General features: G+C 34.8%; 1 protein-coding gene across 6 annotated transcripts in view; it reads left to right on the plus strand.

Moving 5' to 3' along the window:
• Positions 1-20317, plus strand: part of SMARCA2 (SWI/SNF related, matrix associated, actin dependent regulator of chromatin, subfamily a, member 2) — a 121740-nt gene that overhangs the window by 50318 nt on the left and 51105 nt on the right. For all 6 annotated transcript variants that reach the window (XM_015652615.2, XM_015652611.2, XM_015652617.3 and 3 more), the window contains 14 exons: positions 2150-2203; positions 3691-3821; positions 4011-4071; positions 5471-5571; positions 5893-6040; positions 7680-7843; positions 9440-9506; positions 10080-10190; positions 11706-11948; positions 12251-12364; positions 14392-14499; positions 16889-16975; positions 17892-17938; positions 19395-19561. In XM_015652615.2, coding sequence (XP_015508101.1) covers positions 2150-2203; positions 3691-3821; positions 4011-4071; positions 5471-5571; positions 5893-6040; positions 7680-7843; positions 9440-9506; positions 10080-10190; positions 11706-11948; positions 12251-12364; positions 14392-14499; positions 16889-16975; positions 17892-17938; positions 19395-19561 — 1603 coding nt within the window. The remainder of the gene's footprint in view (positions 1-2149; positions 2204-3690; positions 3822-4010; positions 4072-5470; positions 5572-5892; positions 6041-7679; positions 7844-9439; positions 9507-10079; positions 10191-11705; positions 11949-12250; positions 12365-14391; positions 14500-16888; positions 16976-17891; positions 17939-19394; positions 19562-20317) is intronic.

The following is a 20317-nucleotide window of genomic DNA, read 5'->3' on the forward strand; positions in this document are numbered from 1 at the left end:
ACACATATCTATGTTTACAGTTACTGTCCTGGGAAAGTCTTTAGAAAACCATGTCAGCAAGCTCAGAAGCTGAGCTTTCAGGGCGACATACTAATACCTGTAGTTAATGTTTTGTACTTACAGAAAAAATGAGAAAAGAGAGTTCTTCTTATTTTCTTCTACAAGTGGCAGTGAGGAAGTAAATGGTGAAGAAATAATCTTTGCCAGACTCATTATAGAATATCCAAGTGAACCTTATATTTAGTAGAATAAAATCTGAGATTAGTCCATTCTTTCTTTGGGATACAGGTTCTGTAATCTTCATGACAGATTTTCCCTGTTTGTTTCTTTCACATTTCTCTATTTGTGTTTTCTGTCTCTAGCTTCCTACTGTAGTCATGGATAAGAAAAAATACTCCATATGAAATTTTCATCTAACAGGCTAGTTCAACTTGCTGTGCAGCTTTTCACTTTATTGTTGGCAATTTTTCCTGTCATTATGCAGAGAACTAACAAAATGTGCCTTCCTGATTGTTAACATTGAGATTTCCCCAATTCAAGGATTAAATTGTCAACATTAAAGATCTGTTTGCATGGTCCAAAATAAAAGTTCAAGGTGTCTTTCCTTATTTATATTTATTTTCTTTGTAATATGTTGTTCTGATTTCCAAAATTGTTTATAACTCTAGGTTAGAAATGTTTAACTGTAGGTTATAAATTCTCATAGCAGGTGATGATTTTTGGAGAGTAAACTGATGCTTACTGCTTTTCTGTGATTTGAGTTGTACAGTTCTTTACCACTGGCTGTAGCTAAGTGACAGCAATCTTCATGTATTAGACAGCATTCTCAGGTGTAAAAGAATGGATCCCAGCCCTAGTTCATCCAGGGAAAAAGTATCCTCAGTCAATGTAGTGTGTTCAGCCAAGACTAGATACGTGATTTCATAACTTATCCTTCCCCTGTGTTTATTTAAAGTCTTCACTTCTGGTACAGTTCCTTTCTTTGTCAGCAGTCATACCTGCTCAGAAATGCTGAAGCAGGCAGCCTTGAAGCTTGTATTGCTGTTCCTACTAAGCACCAGCTGCTGCATGTTGATTTCAATAACATAATGGGATAATGGAATTTAATGGCAGAGCAAAAAGCTGAACAGGATCTGAAGTAGATATTAAGGATTGTATCAATATTGAGAAGTGCAGCTATTCCTCAAGTATACTTGTTAAACAAAATAGGAATAACTTGTTGGTTTATATTTATCACACACTTCAATAATACTTGGAAGTTTTTTATCTCTAAAACACAATTTAAGAGATCACTTATATTTAACAACTACATTTAGTTGTTAGTCTATTCTCTTTACATCAGTATCCAAAATAATATTTCACTGTAGTACTACAAACTCAGCCATGTGACATCAGGAGAAGCTGTAAAATGTCCTTTCTTGCACCGAATTGTTCAGGAAAGTTTGAATGCAAATCAAACTATATGTCTTTCATTTTTCCTCATACTTGCTGACATTTTTAAATAAGGTAAATGAGGATAAGAGTTGAGGAAGATACTGCTCATTTCTCAGGCTGGTGCCTGGAGAGAAAAAAATCTACCTTTCTCCAGTGAAGAACTCCAGGGTTCCTTTTGTTTCTAATTTGAGAAAGGTCTACGCATGATTGGACTGTAATATAACAAACTCCAAAAATATTCTTTCTAGTTAGTTAGACCAAAAATCTCAAAATATATACCCAAGGTAGAAGTGCCTTGCATGAATATGCAATTTGTGATGCCTGCTGACGCCTTTAAAATGGAGATTGAAGCAGCTTAGAGGAAATTAATAGTAAATCATGTGAAAATCATTTACGATTTTATTTGCATTATAATAGACTATAAGCAACTGAACATTAGGTCTGAACTGGAAATCAAGTGGGCCAGCCACTTCTTACATGCAGATTTATATCATTGACTGAGGTTATTAGGTACCCTCCTTATATTGGTAAATGTTCTTTGTGTGTTAATTGCTCTGTGCCTGTCTCTGTCTATATCCATCCACACCTTCAATAACTTGAACCCCAGGCTGTTCAGAAATAAGTGAAACATTCATGATCCAAAATGTTTACATAATATGCTTTCTGTACTTTAAATCACTGACCATAGTATTTATCACTTCTTCATTTGATGTAGAAAGCTGAAGAAAATGCAGAAGGAATGGCATCTGGTCTTGGTCCTGATGGAGAGGTATGCATTTTTAAAAAGTGTTGTTCTTTTACTTCTTACCAGTTTTTGGTTAAAAAAAAAAACAAACAACTTTCCAGTGGTTATTGTGGAAATGTGTGTCATGGCTGTAACTTTGAAAATAGTTATGATGACACCTCTTCTAGGAGCTGCTGCTTATAAACAGAAATACTAATCACCTAGGTTAACGTTTATGCTTGCCTCTCATTATTCCTAAAATCAAAGACTAAAATGAAAAGTATATCGAATCTATCGCTGAGTGTGATGAAGTCTGCCTCTCAATTCTTTAATGTGCTTACAAAAAATATTTTTCCTTCAGTCTTTATGTAGACAACTTGCTTTCAATTTGAGCTCGTAACACCATATAGTCCATCTTCTCATCTTTATAAAAAATACATTGTTGATAGCGCATGTAATTACCTTTCCCTCACAGAGCAGAGAACGGTGTAATGATGGATTAAGACATCTTAAAATTCTTTCTTCCTCAGAAGCAAATGGAAATGAGTATTTTTTCTGTGTCATTCTTCAGATAATATCATTCATTCAGTAGCACAGCATAATGCTGCCTCATTCAGAGCTCTTCTGCTAGTACAATTTTTCTATTCCACTTCATTTTTATATAAAGACTTTAGAATTATATTTACTGTTTTACTTTTGCGCTCTTTTTATATTTGGAAGTGATAGTTCTGCTAATGTAGTTAGAGTTACAGCAAAATACTTTAATATATTTGTATTTGCACAAGAAAAATGCATATAACACTCCTGAAACTTCAGTATTAATGAAAATTGGCTAAGTTTTGTGCTCCATCAGTCACTGTATTTAGAACTGTTCAGAATTATGTTTTCTTGCTTATATATATGTATTTGGAAAATATTATAGGGTAGAAACAGTATTATAAGGCAAAAAGTTTTTGAAGTAAAAATACCAATAATTGAACAGAGCAAAGAAGTAACATAAAGAGTGGTAATACTGTTCTAATTTTGTTAAAACACAGATAAATAAGAGATTTTGTTCATACAGGCGTTTCATCAGCTTAGTTGAAGAAGTTAGGACAGTAAACCTTTAAAACAGACCTTTACTTAGAAAATTAACTGAATTGTATGATTCTTGTTTCTCAAATCATACCATTAGGTCATGGTATTTTTTTTTTTACAAATGTCTGTTGGTATAAATAACAGGATTAAATGCTTATAAGAATACATACCTTGTGTCTTGATTCACAAAAACCAAGAGCGTATTCTTTTCCATGCTGTTCTTGTTGATTTACCTGGGATACTGGGATATATTTGTGGATGTTGCATAGAATATGTTACACACAGAGATACCGTGCTTAGTATCAGTGTTTGCTTAGCGGGAAGTGTGGCATCTAGTAACAAAACTTCGCTGTTTGTTCAGAACTGGAATTTGGATAGTGCTGTTAGTTCTTTTTATTATGTAATAGAAGCATGTTCAGTTGCCCTGTGGTGTAAAATGTTGCTTGAATTTTTAGCCCATAGATGAGAGCAGTCAGATGAGTGACCTTCCAGTCAAAGTGACTCACACTGAAACAGGCAAAGTTCTTCTTGGACCAGAAGCACCCAAAGCAAGTCAGCTGGATGCTTGGCTGGAAATGAACCCTGGGTAAGTAGTTATTATATCAAGTAAACTGTTTTTTCTATCTGCATTGATACTTGTCATGTTATACTTCCTTTCTTGTTTACTGATTCTATTCTTTTTTTGATTTATTGTATGTAAGCTGAGTAGATGTATTGAACCTATTACCTCCTCCTTTTAACTGTAATTCACCATCTTTCTGTTGTTTTTGTACAGCTATGAAGTTGCTCCCAGATCAGATAGTGAAGATGAAAGTGGCTCTGAATATGAGGAGGAGGTATGTATCTTTAAAAAGAAATACTGTGACAATACAGTAAAAAACAAGTACTCACTTCATATTTCATTTTCCCCTTCTTCCCGATGAAGAGAGGTGAAATCATAGCAGATGTGCAAGTACTTTAATAATAGACTAATACAAGCAGGAAAATTAAATGATTCTGTTATTCTTGATTTATAGCAGTTGTTCTTTATATACACTGTAAATGCCTAACTGGTATTTGTGGTTAAGAAGAGTAAATATTTCACTCTGATTATTAATAGTAATGAACCAGAGAATTAAGCAGGTTCCTGTTTTAAACTACAACTCAGAAAATCCCAGATTGTGGCTTTGTGCTGACTAAAATTAACATCTTCAAAGTTTATGCATTGAAGTTCTTATAGGCAATAAAATAACATGGTTACTACTTATATATTAAGTTCATTAAAATGTTAGGGATTAAGCCGGGGATTTATGTTCAGGGTAGGCTTATTTGATTGAGGACTTGGATGGTGATTTAAATACTGTTATTACAAAAATTCTAAAAAAGATTCTAATAATTAACTCACACAAAGATCTCAGACTTTCAGGGTCAGTTTATTACATACTGTGAATAATGAATGGTGATACTTGCATAGCATTTTCAGATCAGTACTTTCTAAAGGAGAACAAAAGTGAGGCATAGAGAAGGACCATGTTCAATCCACAGCTGCACTGGTCTGCTGGTAGCAGAACTAGGTGTAGCACTCAGATCTCCTAAATTTAGCAGTGTTTACACTACTGGACCAAAGAACCACTGAAACTGATTGGACTATATGATGTTATGGTGTGTCTTGGTAGGAGTAATTTCTGGTAGTGTAATTCTACATGTCTGTTAGTATTAAGGTAGGAGAGAAGGGCCTGATACCTGTCAGATTTTAGAATCTCAGATTTTAAGTTGTTTGCTATTGGCTGCAACTTTAGCCAAAAGACAGGTTACTTCAAAAAGAGTAAAAATAACTTGTTTTAAAAAATTAAGAAACTAGAGGCCTAAATCAATAGTACTTGGCAGTTTTTAAACCCTTAATGATTTATCACACATTGAGAATACAATTTAAAAATAAACATGGTATTGGAATACTCTCCATGAATATGGTAGTCAGAGAAAGCCTTTGTAAAGTTAAATCATTAAAGGAGAAAATTATTTTTATTTCTAAGTATTATGACTTCCTGCTGGTTAATGTATGTCAAAAATTGATCATTTTGTTACACTGCAGTGCAGTTTTGTTGCAGAATAGGTGTAAATTGAACTTTATGATTCAGATGTCTGTCATAAAGCACTGACCGATGAAAGCTACCAGTATGACAATGCCATTTGAAGGTATGACTGAGGAACACATTCCACTTCCCAGCACTTCTGTTCGTTTTCTGTATTCTGTAGGATGAGGAAGAAGAATCAAGCAAATTAGAAACAGATGAGAAGATACTCCTGGATCCTAACAGTGAGGAAGTTTCTGAGAAAGATGCAAAGCAAATCATTGAGTGAGTCTTCCTTAAGTGCTGTTTTTTAGGAACTATGATTTCTTACAGTGACATTTCACAAGAGTAGCTTTCTCTAAATTAAAGTGATTTGTTGTATCTGGGATAAATATCTGCAGGAGAAGCAATATGATCATTTAATACTCTTTATAGTCTTTACTGTACTCTTTATAGTCTGTACTCTTTATAGTCTTGCACCCTTTTGGTGTAGTCACCTCACTCACAGCTGACGACTTAAACTGTTTCTTTAGATGTATCTATGTAAGCCGTGGCAGAAAATACTTGTTTGTAGGAATTCACTCAAATTCTTTTTCTGCTTTCCAGGACAGCCAAACAAGATGTGGATGATGAATATAGCATGCAATATAGTGCTAGAGGGTCTCAGTCCTACTACACTGTTGCTCATGCAATCACTGAAAGGGTGGAAAAGCAGTCTTCCCTTCTTATTAATGGCACTTTAAAACATTATCAGGTGAGAAATCATTAAAACAATAAAATACCTAAACCTTGGAATTATGCCCAACATTTCAGTATGGTATTTCAAATGTCAAACTGAAAATTGGTTAAAAAAATACAAAGGCTCTTGTAGGTTACAATTTGGAAATATGGACATAACAATGACACCCATCACAGATAATGCTACATACATATTGCTTGAATAATACAAATTTCCTTTTCATTGCAGGTGAATAATATTTTGATTTTGGTATCCTTCTCATTGACTTGTAATTTCATTTTTTACCATTTTAATTTGTGGTGGATTAACAGTATTTTCCTTCTTCCAATAGTTTAAAGTTTAGAATGTTATTTTTTAATTAAGGTCCTAATATTTCGGGGAAGTGATAAAATTTGAAAATAAGAAAAATATTATGCTATGGAGGTTGGTGTCACATATTCTTCACAGACTTTAACTGGGCTTAGTAATTAAGAACTTTGGTATTTCGATATAAGCTAGATTCACGTCCTTGATGCATATTTGCTACACTTCTGCTGTCATACAACTTTCTAGTTAATTCCAACAACCTGCATCTTTTCTCTATTCAGAGCAATGTGTGTGTGTATATATCTATATATCTATATATCTATATCTATATATATATATATATATATCTCGACATAAAGAATAATGACACAGACAAGATAGCTTTCCTCTACTTGATTCTGAAGCGACTTTGTACATGTGCCATACAGTGACACTACAGATTCCAGTTTGCTCTGGATGACTTAAAAGTAAATATGAATCAGTCCACATGTATGTATAGCCAGTATATTGGCATTATTATTTTGGATACTGTCTTGCAGAGAGAGCAGATGATTGCTTCAGGAGTGTATTGTAGAGTTTTCCCTCTGAACTTTCTCAGGCCACCTAATTTCCTGCTCTCTCCATGCATGAGACACACCAAAACTCTGGATACTAGAAGCAGAAACTTCACATGTCCATCAGTACTGTGATACACACATGTGGATATCTGTCTGACAACAGAATAGTGCGTTCTAGCAGTATTCCTTGGAGCGTGAAATTCTGTTATGTAGACATTGCTAAACTACAGAACTTCGGCTTCCTTGCAGCTCTGGAATTTTGTACACAATGCATATTTGGACAAAGGTGGCCTACTCTGATGTGGAGTTTTAGATGGCAGATACTAAGTGGACTTGTGCTATAAGAGCTTTAGCATAGCAGTGATACAGTTGGCAAGTGTGAGGCTTACGTGTTTGGTGCAGTTTGGACAAGTTCGGTTTTGAAAGATTTTAATCAATACAAGCAATTCTCATGAAATACACACAGAAAGTTTTAGAATTTGAGAGTGTTGAAATTGAGGAACCAATACCTACAGTGGTGTTTCTCAGCCTTACTGTGAGTGCCTCTGTTGCTTTGTGTGCAGTAGAAAAACCTTTCTACATGAAATCTGACTTCATCTTACTGAGTGTTTTAAGCAGGAATGATGACTTCCATGTAAAGATACGCAGGGGTTCCCATGCATATAGTATTACTAAAGGAAGTCCAACTTGTGAGTAGACAGGGACATCAGAACATTAGTTCCATACTGCTGATTTATTATTAATTCATTTTGTGGGTTTTAAATAACTGAAACTCTTACTCTTTGTTTCAGCTCCAGGGACTGGAATGGATGGTTTCTCTCTATAATAACAATCTGAATGGAATTTTAGCAGATGAAATGGGACTAGGAAAGACAATACAGACTATTGCTCTCATCACTTACCTAATGGAGCACAAAAGACTCAATGGCCCCTATCTCATCATTGTTCCCTTGTCGTAAGTAACAGGTCTCATTCTGGCATTGTTGTTCTAAGCATGGCAGATTGGTTTATTTGGAGCACAGCACACTGGCAAAACCAGAAAGCTGGTAAAACACTTGATGCTATTAATTTTGGCAAACTGTATTGAACTTACTGCAATTCACAGTTAAGCCAAAAGAGGGGGATGTTTTTTCTTTCCTATTTCATGCATGCACTTCACCTTTCAGCTTTTAACTCTGATATTAAATATCTGCCGCTTAATTCTTTAAGCAGCTGGCGCCTCATCTGATATCATGCAAGCATGCTTTAATGAGGTTGATCTTTTAATTACTGTGTAGGTAGCCCTGGATATATGTAGCCTTAATTTATAAACACACTTTTGTCAGGTGTGCAGATTATGATTGTTTATTGTGCTGCCTCCCTTTTTGCTTTTCCTTAGCTTTCCATAATGCTGCTTGTTTTATAGATTTATTTTAATACATTTTCCTTTCTCCAAAGGTCAGGTGTGGGTTTTAGTGGCTCAAATGGAAAATATCAGTCATTGTAGAACTCTTATAGGATGTTGAGGATTTTTATGTGTAATTGACTTGATTGATGTTGAGAGAGTCCCTGGTAATTTCATTAGCTAATTTGTCCACCAATTGTACTGAGCATGAAAATTTTTTCTAGAATTAGGATAAATTTGATTTGTGGTCATCTCTTGATTTCTTTTGAGGTGTCCTGTCTTCTGGCTGTGCTGCAGTGGTAACTGAATAACTATCAGGCATGCCTTATTGTATGAATACAAATTATAAACTTAGCTTGAAAAGAAACACTTGGGAGAAGGTCTACAAAACGAAAATAGGGGGAGTGTTTTTAATGTTAGTTTTCATGTGGGCACAGTAAAAATCTGATTTAAGTACTGTAGTGGTTTTTTTTTAAAAGTGAGAGGAGCTGAAAGTTCTTTTTTGTATATATACATTTTAAAAGCTGCCTTTCTCTGCCTTTTCTGCAATTGCTAGTATTGTTGCCATCACTGGTCCACTAAGAAGGAAAAAAAGAAAGCAAGCTGAAAAACCTCAAGGTTACTTTTGACTGTTGTCTCATGATAGCAATTAGCTTCACTATAGCAACTTTTTTGTTGGAATGAAACAACAGAAACAGATCCTCAGAGTGGCAGTGGTGGCACTATGAGTAGTTCTGCTCAAGTAGAGCACAGACAGTCATTATCAATTTCATTGGGCTGCGTTTGAAAAGCTGCAATGACCATTTTTGGATGATAAGTCTAGTATAGAAGAACTTATAAATCTATTTTTTTGTCCAGAGATACTCTTCTTATCGTTAATATATTCCGAAGTATAAAGGTGCATGTAAAACACTACTTTTATGGGCTTCAAAAAGGGCCCTGAATATAAGCTGAATGAGTGTTTCACACATTTTTCTCTGGTTACTTCCCTCTGAGATGCTTGTATTTTATTGCAGTATATGAAGTGCATTTTTAAAATATGTTGCTATTTATGGGGGTTGATTACATAAAATGTGTTGAAAAGCTGGCAACCATTTGGAAACATTTATAAAGTTTGATCTGCAGATGATGAAACATGTTACTTTTTCTCTGTAATCTCTATGATAGGACTTTATCCAATTGGACATATGAATTTGACAAATGGGCTCCTTCTGTGGTGAAGATATCTTACAAGGTTTGATTTGCTTTTTATATAACTGTAGAACTGAAGGAATGAGAAATAGATACAGTTTTTCCTCTGTCTCTGCAAGCCTTTAAACTATCTGCTCATCAGGTTTTGTTATGCGTATCAGGTACTAAGCGGTATGAGTTAATCATACTAAGAAGGCTGTCATAAACTGTAAAAGACTGTAGAAGTAAGACAACTGTAAATCATTGTACAAAATGCAGAATAAAATAGTTAATTATCACATTTGGAAAGCTTCTGCTGAGAGTTAGGAATCGTAACTACCTAACATTTTATTCCTAGCTAAATACTTTTTTGTGTGGCTACTGAGTATTGCTAAAGCCAAGCAATTTTTAGGGAGACCAGACCACTGGCTTTATATTTCCATGAATTCCATAAGCAGCTTTACGGTCTAGCAGCAATTTCGGGAAAGCACTCTGAGAATGTCTGGAATTATGTCAGTGTATTACTCACAGTATGGTAGGATTGCAGGTTCATGTGGTTGCTTATTGCCTGCTCATTCATAAAAACAATGTTTCTTCTTCATCAAAGAATAACAACTCATACACCTCTCTCTTTTAGGGTACACCTGCAATGCGCCGCTCACTTGTTCCTCAGCTTCGAAGTGGAAAATTTAACGTTCTTTTAACTACTTATGAGTACATAATAAAGGACAAACATATCCTTGCTAAGGTAATTTTAAATATTCTCTCTTTACAACAAGACCCAGACACCTTCAAATGGTGCATACCACAGAACAGGTTTTTGTTTTATAGGGAAATTCTCAGTTGTTTCATCCTTCAATAGAAGTTAACCCTTTAATTGACACTCCTGTTCCTCAGTTTATGATTGAACTGCTCAGTCACAGCTCTTCCTTATGTAAACACTAGGATTTTCCTTAATGTGGTCAGGGGACTAATTCCTTTGTGCAGTACTGTCATTCTGGCTGTACTGTATACCTGCCTGTCCTTGGAAGAACATGTCTGTTTTCACCTCTGTGTAATATTCAGCCTAATCTGTATTAGTGACTTTTAACTTTTTCTGTTACTTCTGTCCTGGAGCTCACACTTATTAGGGTCCTTCCAGCTACATAGTCACTTTTCCCTACATGGCTAATTAGTTTCCTATTTCATGAATTTGGTATCTAGATTAAAGAGTCTACAGAACTTTGCAGTTCTTAGGGGCTCACTGTCTCTCTACAGCTGGATATCAAATATAATGAATTTTAAAAAACTACTGTAAGGTATGTCCATGTGCGTACAAAGCAGAGGTATTTTGCTATACCAAGAAACCATACTTGTCCTCCTGTAGTTTTGTTGTTCATTTTCACTTCATCTGTTACATACTGCATTTGCTGCATTTTAATTGTTTGTCCTCTCTAATAAAAAGGCAGTGCATTTTCTTAGCATCATTCTGAATGCTTAGAAATAGCTTTAGACTACATAATGTACCTTTTCCTTTATTTTTTGCACTCTTTCTGAAAGATAGGAAGGATAGCACTCTGCCACTCATCCTGTCCTGGGAGAAGGAAATAGGTAGCATCTGTAAAAGTACAAATGCAGGTTTTCCTAGTCATATGGTCAGTGTGGCACTTGTGTTGAGTGTCCATGTTGTAGTACAGGTGGTAGCAGAGAGCTGGAACAACAGCTTTCAACATCTGCTGTGACCGCATTTACGATTTCATATTAAAAAATAGAAACTTTAGTTGAAAATTCAGTAACTGAGATGATTTTAATTATGCTGCTTTCTTCTCAAGTAAAAACATAGGACCAGCTGAAGCAAAATAAAATTCAGGGTTGCTGTTGTTTTTGAGCATACTTTATCTGAAAATACTTTTGGTCTCCTGTCAAGGTTATTGTTGCAGACAGATTTATTTGCAGTTTATGTAGTTTCTTTCTTCCACTGTGAACCATATTCTGACCTTGAGAGCTAGTCATTCTAATCTCTTTCCCAGAAATGGAAGGAAACTGCTGTTAGCTGTTTCAGTTCCAGTCAGAATTCAACATCAGATTGAGCATATCTAGTGTTTGTCTCTATGTTTGTTGCCAGAAAGGACACTGATAGTTGCTTGATGTTTAATTTGGCGTTCCTCAAGGTTGAGACTGATGGGTGTGTCAGGATTTAAGTATTTTTGTTGTATACTTGTTGGGAGGGACTTGACAAAATCTGGCCTGTTCTAACTTTGCCAACTTTTTCTTTTTCTTTCAGATTCGGTGGAAGTACATGATAGTAGATGAGGGCCATAGAATGAAGAACCATCACTGCAAGCTGACTCAGGTCTTGAATACTCACTATGTGGCCCCTCGGCGAATTCTGCTGACTGGGACTCCTTTGCAGAACAAATTGCCTGAACTTTGGGCTCTTCTCAATTTCCTTCTTCCAACCATTTTCAAGAGCTGCAGCACCTTTGAACAGTGGTTCAATGCTCCATTTGCCATGACTGGAGAAAGGGTACTGTGGCAGTGTTTTTTTGGGTTTTTTTTTATATATCTGAAACAAACCACTTTGATAAAAGCAGAAGAGAACCTACACAGAATGGATTAGTGTTTGAACCTGCACTGGTACTTGGCGATTTAACAGAGCTAAAAGACCCCTTTTTTATAGTTTCAATGTTTAAAGTGTACTTTTTGACTCTGAGTCAGTTTAGTTGTAAGATGAAAATAATTATTGTAGATTCTTAACTTTCCATGTGAGAGAAGACATTACTAAATAAATTTGAACTTCCTTGTAGTGACTTTTATAAACTTCTCCAGGTGGACTTAAATGAGGAAGAAACTATTCTGATCATCCGTCGTCTCCATAAAGTGCTTCGGCCCTTCTTGCTGAGAAGACTGAAGAAGGAGGTTGAGTCTCAGCTTCCAGAAAAGGTATGCAATGAGAGGAGTTTTGGAAGGAGATAGACAGAATATTAATCAAAGCAATAACTAATGTCCTGTTTTCAGATTTATTTTGCAGAAGAGGACTTCTTTAGTGTTTGTTTATACCTCTTCAGAGAGAGCTGGCCACTGAGGAAGCCTGATTACCTGAAGTGTCTGAATTCTCAGGATTCCTCAGCAGCCTTAAATGCCTTTGTTGTAGCCACTGTGAGATTGGCAACTTCTTTGCATTAGAGTCTGGTTTGAATTTATAAGTCAGCCATACACTGAGAATAAAATTCTGTCCTGTACCATCCTCATTACACTGGGTTGAAGTTAGTTCACTGAAATTTCTGAAGGACTACTGCACTTTATAAAGCTGGCACAATTTGGTCCTCTATTACCATTCCAGGGGTTGTGTGAAATGTCATGTTGAAATTGCACCAATATTTTTAACTAGTGGCATTTTAATTCAGAACATAAAATTATTTTCTGATTTCAAAGGTAAAGTTTTTTATTTATGGGTAACTCATCTTGTCCCACTATGTCCTCCTCTGTAATTCTACATCCCTCTCCCCAAAGTAGCAACAGCAACTAAAATTTGAAAAAAGTAACTTTGAAGGTGTGATAAGGAAATGTTGGTTTTAAGGTAAACTGGATTAAGACCATACGAAACTGAACTATTTGTAAAATGTGTTATGAACCGAATAGCTAAATGAATGAAGAACTCTGTGCAGATGCTTAGAGACAATACAAAGTAAGGCATTTTGAAATTGTTTTTCATCTTTATAATCATGTCAGCACTACTACTGTTGCAAATTTCTCTTCCTTCAAATGTCAAATTCTCAGTGCCCTCAGAAGCATTTATTTGAGAATAAAATATGCTTGTATTTGAAAATAATACTGAAATCAAGCCACTGTATTTGATAAATCAAATAATAGGCATTGCAGAGGGAAAATTATCAAGTTGCATATGCATACACACTCATACTCAGAACACCATGTTTCTTTTTGTTGCCATTATCTTGAAAAAAGGAGTTCATCTAGCCATGATGATTGAACCTGGGGACTGAAGCCTGATAATCAGGTTCATTTACTTTTGCAAATATTGGTGAAGAAGCCACTGAAGAAAGTCACTTCTCTTCATGAAGTTAATACTCCTGTCTTTCTGAGAAGAAAATAACTTGTTAATTTTCTTCTGGTTTATTTATTCAACATTAGGAATATATGCATTGTCTTTTTTTTCACACCTTGAAAGGTTTCTAGCTACTAGGATGGTTATGTTACAGTTTTTATTTGACATAATTTACTAAAATCATAGTGATTATAATTTGGACAACGGGCAATAGAAAAAAATACATAAAATTGGTGTGTGAAGTCTTTTTGTTACTGTTTTAAAATCTGTTAGGCAGTTAAAAACTAAATGTAGCTTTACAAAGCTGAACAAGTCAGGCTGAATGTAGGAGTCATACAGTACTGTATTAATTCCCTGTGTTTTAATGGATGTTGACAAAATGGTGTATTTCTGTGACAGCCTAGATAAACATGCCAGTTAAACTCTGTGAGGGATTCTTAATTTCTAGATATACAGTGATGATATTTTCTAATGCTTTGCTTGGTATTTTTATAATATTTAACTGACTCAATAAATGACATTGGTTATTAAACATAAAATATTTCTTCAGTTGCAAGTTAAAGATAAAATTAATTTTAAATTATTATTTAGATTTTAAAACTTACAGAGTGAGAAATAAAGTATGTTTGGTAATCCTGCAGTTGCATCCTTAGGATCCAACTGTCTGACTGCAGCTGTGACTCATGGAGAGCCTTTTGAGGTACTCATTTCTGTGCTAGCAGTTGGATTGCTGGTCATTGAAATTTTATGTGGTGTTGTGGTACAGGTAAGGTATTATGGTGCAGATAAAAGATTAGTAGCAGGTTTTTTTTAATTAGTTCTAGAATGGCAAGAACCTGCAGTTAGATCCTTCTAACATTATTACGTCAGCGTGTTTATGATTTTTGGGATTTTTTTATACCAGGTGGAATATGTGATCAAATGTGACATGTCAGCTCTTCAAAAGATCCTGTATCGTCACATGCAAGCCAAGGGAATCCTTCTCACAGATGGTTCTGAAAAAGACAAGAAGGTACAAAAGAAAGACTAAAATATGAAGGAAATCATATATTATGAGTAAACCTGTTAACAATATGATTTCTGTTTCATAAAATTAATGTGTAGACTCTTACTGCAGGTATCTCTCATTGGAAGAGAAATTTCAGGCATGCCTTTCAGTTACAAGACTATAGCTATTCACAGGCAGAAGATACTGCTTGTATTCAATATAGTTGTGGTGCCTTTCTGCAAACAGGCCCTGTTTGAGAGAAAACTGCATTTCCTCTGGCTGAGCTTAGTTCAATAATATATCTGAATAATTGTGATTGTGGCAGTGGTGGCTACAGAAGGTCATTTATCTTGTCTTTCAGAGCTATTAGTTAAGTCTTGTTTCAGTCAGTTAGGATTGTATACTTGCATTCATCCTTACAACATCTGTTGGTGACAAAACTCTTTAAGAGATCAATAACATTCAAAGTCATATCTCAGATTTAGACTTTGTATTAGTAAATGCTGATTATGCTGTCATGGGGTTGATCCAGTCAATACAGAGTAAAGAAATTGCCATTCATCAACTTTTCACATGATAACATATTTGAAATATTGCAGTAAAAGTGAAATACTTTCAACAGACACTGCAGAATATCTAGAATGTAAGAGTTTCAGTTTGCACCCTCTCGTGTGTATGTTGCTGATGCAGTGCACATACAGTCTTTCCATAATCCTTTTTCATATTGCATTGGTACTATAGGTGATTTTTCTATTCAGTATCTTACCTTACCTTTCTAGTTTGTTGCAGTCAAATTGTTTTCTTTACTGATGCTTAATTAAACTCCAGAAAAAGGGTTCTTTTTCACTGAATATTGAAATGCATCTTCATAGTCTGAACACTTCTTAGACATTAATTCATGTTCCTCAGTTGTATTTTTAATGCAGTTTTGGAATTTGATGTCTTTGTATTTGTCCTAAAAATTTCATTTTGTATCACAGTTTTCTACTACCTTTTCTGGTCTCTTTCTTTCATCTGCTCAGATGCTTTTGTGCATTTTGTCCTACCTGTTTCTCTAACTGATTAACCAGTCAAAATTACCTTTTCTGTCTTCTGAACACTTCCCTTGCTTCCTCTCTCCCCAAGGAGCTGAAACTTTTCTGTTTGTGTGACCCTCTCTTAACTAGTTTTTATCTTTAAATGTCAAATTAAGCTCTGTTATCACTGCTACCTGTTGTCAGCAGAGGGAAGTGGTTATTAAGACCGCTTAGCTTCCATGATCAAACAACCATTGTGTTAGGGAAAAATCTTGTCTTTCTGCAGCTCTGGCCTGGACCCAGCTGAGATAAGAGACAACTCTCTCAGATGGAAAGCTCTAGGAAATTATTTTTATAACAAATATGAACTGGTTTTTTTGGGAAAATCTGGGACAATCTTGGAAAGAGCAAAACAAGGTTTGAAATACATGAAGTGCCCACTTCAAATGGATAATCTGTTCACTATCTAAAAATTATGATTTCAGTGTACTTCCCAGAAAACACTGGAGTAATGCTAGTGTATATTATATTTTCTGTATTTTCCCCTAGTTTACAGCTCAAAATTGGTAAATTGTTTTGGCTGAGATTTTTAAAATAAATCTGAATTAGTCGTATAGTAAGCTTGGAATATTGATGCCACTCCAATTACATTTTTATAAAATGGCAACAAAACAAAATGGCATTTGAAAGCAACATGTTTTGGCCAATGTTAATGTGATAAAATGTTCTCAAACTTACACTGACCAGCTGCAGTTAGTTTTTAACCATACAGTTTGATCTGGCACACCTGACTTACCTGATGAGTGTCTTGGTTCTACAAGATTAACTGTAGTGTGTTTTTGATAATATATTTCCTTAAATAATTAGATTACTCACTAATTTGGTAAGCTTTAACATTTTAGTACCTGTGGCCTGATGTTTTACTGGGCCTGGAATGAGAAACGCATATATTGATTTAACAGAGTGGAGATGTTGCTGTGGAATTGAAAAGAATCCAGCTAGAATTACTTCCTGTTGTAGGCTTCAGACACACTGGAGTTTGTATAGTTTCATAATAATAGTATAAATAATCAGGACAGTAGATTCACCAAGAGTACTGTGGGTAGAAATGTAGTCCAATTCACGGATTACTTACAGGTCTCTTTTTCATGACAGAGAATCCTTATGGCAAATAAATTTATATAGCAAGACAACTGTACAATAGGTTTTTTATTTTTGTTATTTTGGTTTCGCCTGGTTTGTTTTTTTTCTTACTGGGGAGTATTGTTGGGTTTTTTTGTTTTGTTTTGGGTTTTTTTATTAGTGATGTAGTGCTTGGGTTTGGGATAAAAATATTTTAAAAGTATATTCATAAGCTAAGAAGTAAATCATTTGGTCTGCATTGTTTGTACCCATAGGGAAAAGGTGGAGCAAAAACTCTTATGAACACTATCATGCAATTGCGAAAAATATGCAATCACCCCTACATGTTCCAGCACATTGAGGTAAGACTGATAGGTTTGATTTTTAGAGTTGTTTTTATTCAGATGGCTAGGATAATAGAAAACTGCTGCTAAAGCTTATGTGTGTAGGAGGGGACTTCTCTGTCTACATAGTTTATATTGGAAAGGACAGATTTGAAAAAAACAAGTGTCATTTTTTAATTGATAATTTAAAGTCTATTTTTGAGGTATTCAATTTTATGGAGCAGTGTCTTTAAAAAGTGAAGGGTTTTTTTTATTAATTCAGGACAACTCAGAGCAACTTGGTATTCACATACACCAGATTTATTATGTATAGACACTGGTTCAAAATGTCATGTGTAGAATCCTTGTAGTTAGTGGACTGCTAATTTTCTACAGTGTCAACTACAATTGTTTTATTCCATCTATCTTGTTTTTTTCAGTAAAAATGCACTATTTATGTAACATCTCTCAATAGGACCTATGTATATGAATATATCTGAAAAGACAGAAAGTGTCATAGATATCTGGAATATAGCCAAATTTATGAAAATACAATAATTACCTATTGTGATTCAAGATGATGATGATCATGAGGAGTAGTAGTAGTAGTGGTATTGTAGTTTTCACTCTTTGTGATCTTGCATGCTGAATAATTAAATGGAGTAATTTGCAGATGGATCTTCTACAGATGGATTAGTGTAAATTAATTAGTATTCTAGTATTTGTAACCTGGTAGAAGGTATGCTACAGAAGTAACTTCTGCAAATCATGAATTTTAAATAACAGCACAGGAAAACAACAAGCAGAGCACCGTTGCCACAAGGTGGTTTCCAGGAGTATGAACATCATTGAAGTCAAACCACAATACTCATATATTTAATTTGATTTCTATAAGAATGCATTGTTTTTGGTTTCTGTGTAGTTTGTAATATGTTTATTGCTTATAACTTTGCAGGAGTCCTTCGCTGAACACCTGGGCTACTCAAATGGTGTCATTAACGGGTAACTCTGTTTTTCCTGCAGTCCATAGTGTTGTATTGGAACTAATGATCACTATCACTAGTGTGATAATCATTAATCACTAATGATTCTTTTTCTGGAAGCTACATGTTAGGAAATTCAAGCATTTTATACAGAGGCAGAAGAAGTATAGGGTACATACGTAAAACAAAACCATACAAAGGCAGAGAAAATACAGAGCACAAATGTAAAGCAAAATCTAGTAGTATTAGAGGTATTATGAGATCCTTTCATTACTATCCATCTCTTTCAGGATGGCAGACGAAAAAGACTTGTGTCTTCCTTTCCTCTTATTTTGAAATAATATACCATCTGAAATTAATTTGGGATGACTCTTCAAAGACATCTGTTAGGATTTTCTTCTTTCTTGTTACTTTTGCCTTATACTTTTCCTTCTTTACTATCTCTTTACCAAATTAAAGTAGCATTTCTTTCATTATCTGAAATGAAGAAGATTTGCTTCATTTTTCTTGACATTCTGTGCAACTGTCAAGTTAATGAATGCTTTCTAAACAAAAAGTGTGTAACATCCACCTAACTTTCTTCCTGTTTAGGTGTTAATGATAATTTTTTTTTTTTTAAATACCAGACTGTTTGTGTCCTTAGCTAGTATACCAGAATACTTGTCTCCTAAACAGTTTAGTCTTTGGCTGATTACAGATGTATGCATATCAGAAGACTGTGTATCTTCTGGATTTTGTGCCATTGCTAATGATAAATGGTGTTTTGAAAGTACAGACTCAAGGTTAGATAAAAGTTGCATGAAGTTTATTTCAATAAAGTGTATCACTATGTTACTGATTTAGACATTCTGTTTACTTCTATTCATTTTCTGGGTTATAGGTTGCATTTCAGGGCTAGAAGTTGGGTTTGCAATTCTTTGCAAAGAAGATAAAAGAACAGCTAATCAAAGCTATACAATGTTCAGGATGACTAAGGTTGTATGGTTAAAGAGTATATCTTATATCCTATATCAGACTCCTGCCACTATCTCCATATATTAATTCCGTTTGCAGTATTTCACTTCCATGTGCATAATACTTGAGTGGAAAGGGGGTTGTTTCCAGCAAATGCCTGATGAGTACAATTTGTAACTGTAGTTGCAATTGAAAGTTGTTTTAAATGCTAGCTGAAAGCAAAATAGCAGGTGAATGTCTTAGCTTTTAGAATGCTTATCTAGCTGAGAAGTAACATTTATTTTAATAAATAAGGAAAATGAATTGTTGAAAGCAGTTTTTGTAATTGAAGAAAAATCAGGAAAACAGGACTTCAAATGTGTTTATTTTAATCAAAGTGCAATTTTAAAGAAAGCTAAGTACTTTCAGTCTTGTTTAGATTAAGTAAATTAGTCTTTTTGTTATGCTCTGACATGATAATGACTACAGACTTTTAAATGTGGGCTTATTCTGGCGTTTACTGTGCTGCTTCTCTCCAACAGAGCTGAACTTTATCGGGCCTCAGGGAAGTTTGAGCTACTCGATCGTATTCTACCAAAGTTACGAGCTACTAACCATCGTGTGCTTCTTTTCTGTCAAATGACATCACTCATGACCATTATGGAAGACTACTTTGCATTTCGCAATTTCCTTTACCTGCGTCTCGATGGTAAGATAAATGGAGAAAAAGAATAAGTAGTAAGATAAGAGGTAGTATCCTTCATTAGTTTGGGCTTGGGTTCTCCTCCTAGTGTTTTCATAACAGTGCTGTGACTATACAAAAGTGAAAACAGGTTCAAAATAATATTTCATAATCATGCAAGTGTATTTACCATGAAATTATGCCAGTAGACCCTTCAATGGCAGTTTACTAGCATTTCCCGTATTCTTGCAGACAAGGTACAGACAAAGACATACTTTTGCTTCTGTTGGTAGAAGTAATTGTCTCTTTCAGTGTTTTATCTATTTAACCTGCAGACCATTTGGTCAGTGGATTATTTTGATAAACATGCGAGTCTATTCCAGGAATGCAGATTATGTGTAAATTTTCTGCTTAGAGGCTCATCTCTTTTCCACACAGGGTTTAAAATCCAGGGTCCCTATCAGTCTTCACTGATATCTAAGTTGCTTGAAAATATTCTCATGATAAGAGATGATAAAGCCGGTATTAGGCCTATATTCCAATGGAATAAATTCATTTTTATCTGTTTAAAATTTAACCACTATCCTTCACAGAATAGCTGAATTTCAGTGTGATGCCAGAATATCACAGGAAGATCAAAAGCCTGAATTTCTTCGTGTTATAGATAATTTTTGTTGCTTCAAACGAAAAGATGGTTTAGAAACATTTTAGATAGTAATACCTTTATTCTGTTCAGTGTCTGTGTTGCATGTTCAATATCTTTGTGGATGATCTAGATGAAAG

This window comes from Parus major, chromosome Z, assembly GCF_001522545.3.
Source record: "Parus major isolate Abel chromosome Z, Parus_major1.1, whole genome shotgun sequence".
Taxonomy (NCBI): domain Eukaryota; kingdom Metazoa; phylum Chordata; class Aves; order Passeriformes; family Paridae; genus Parus; species Parus major.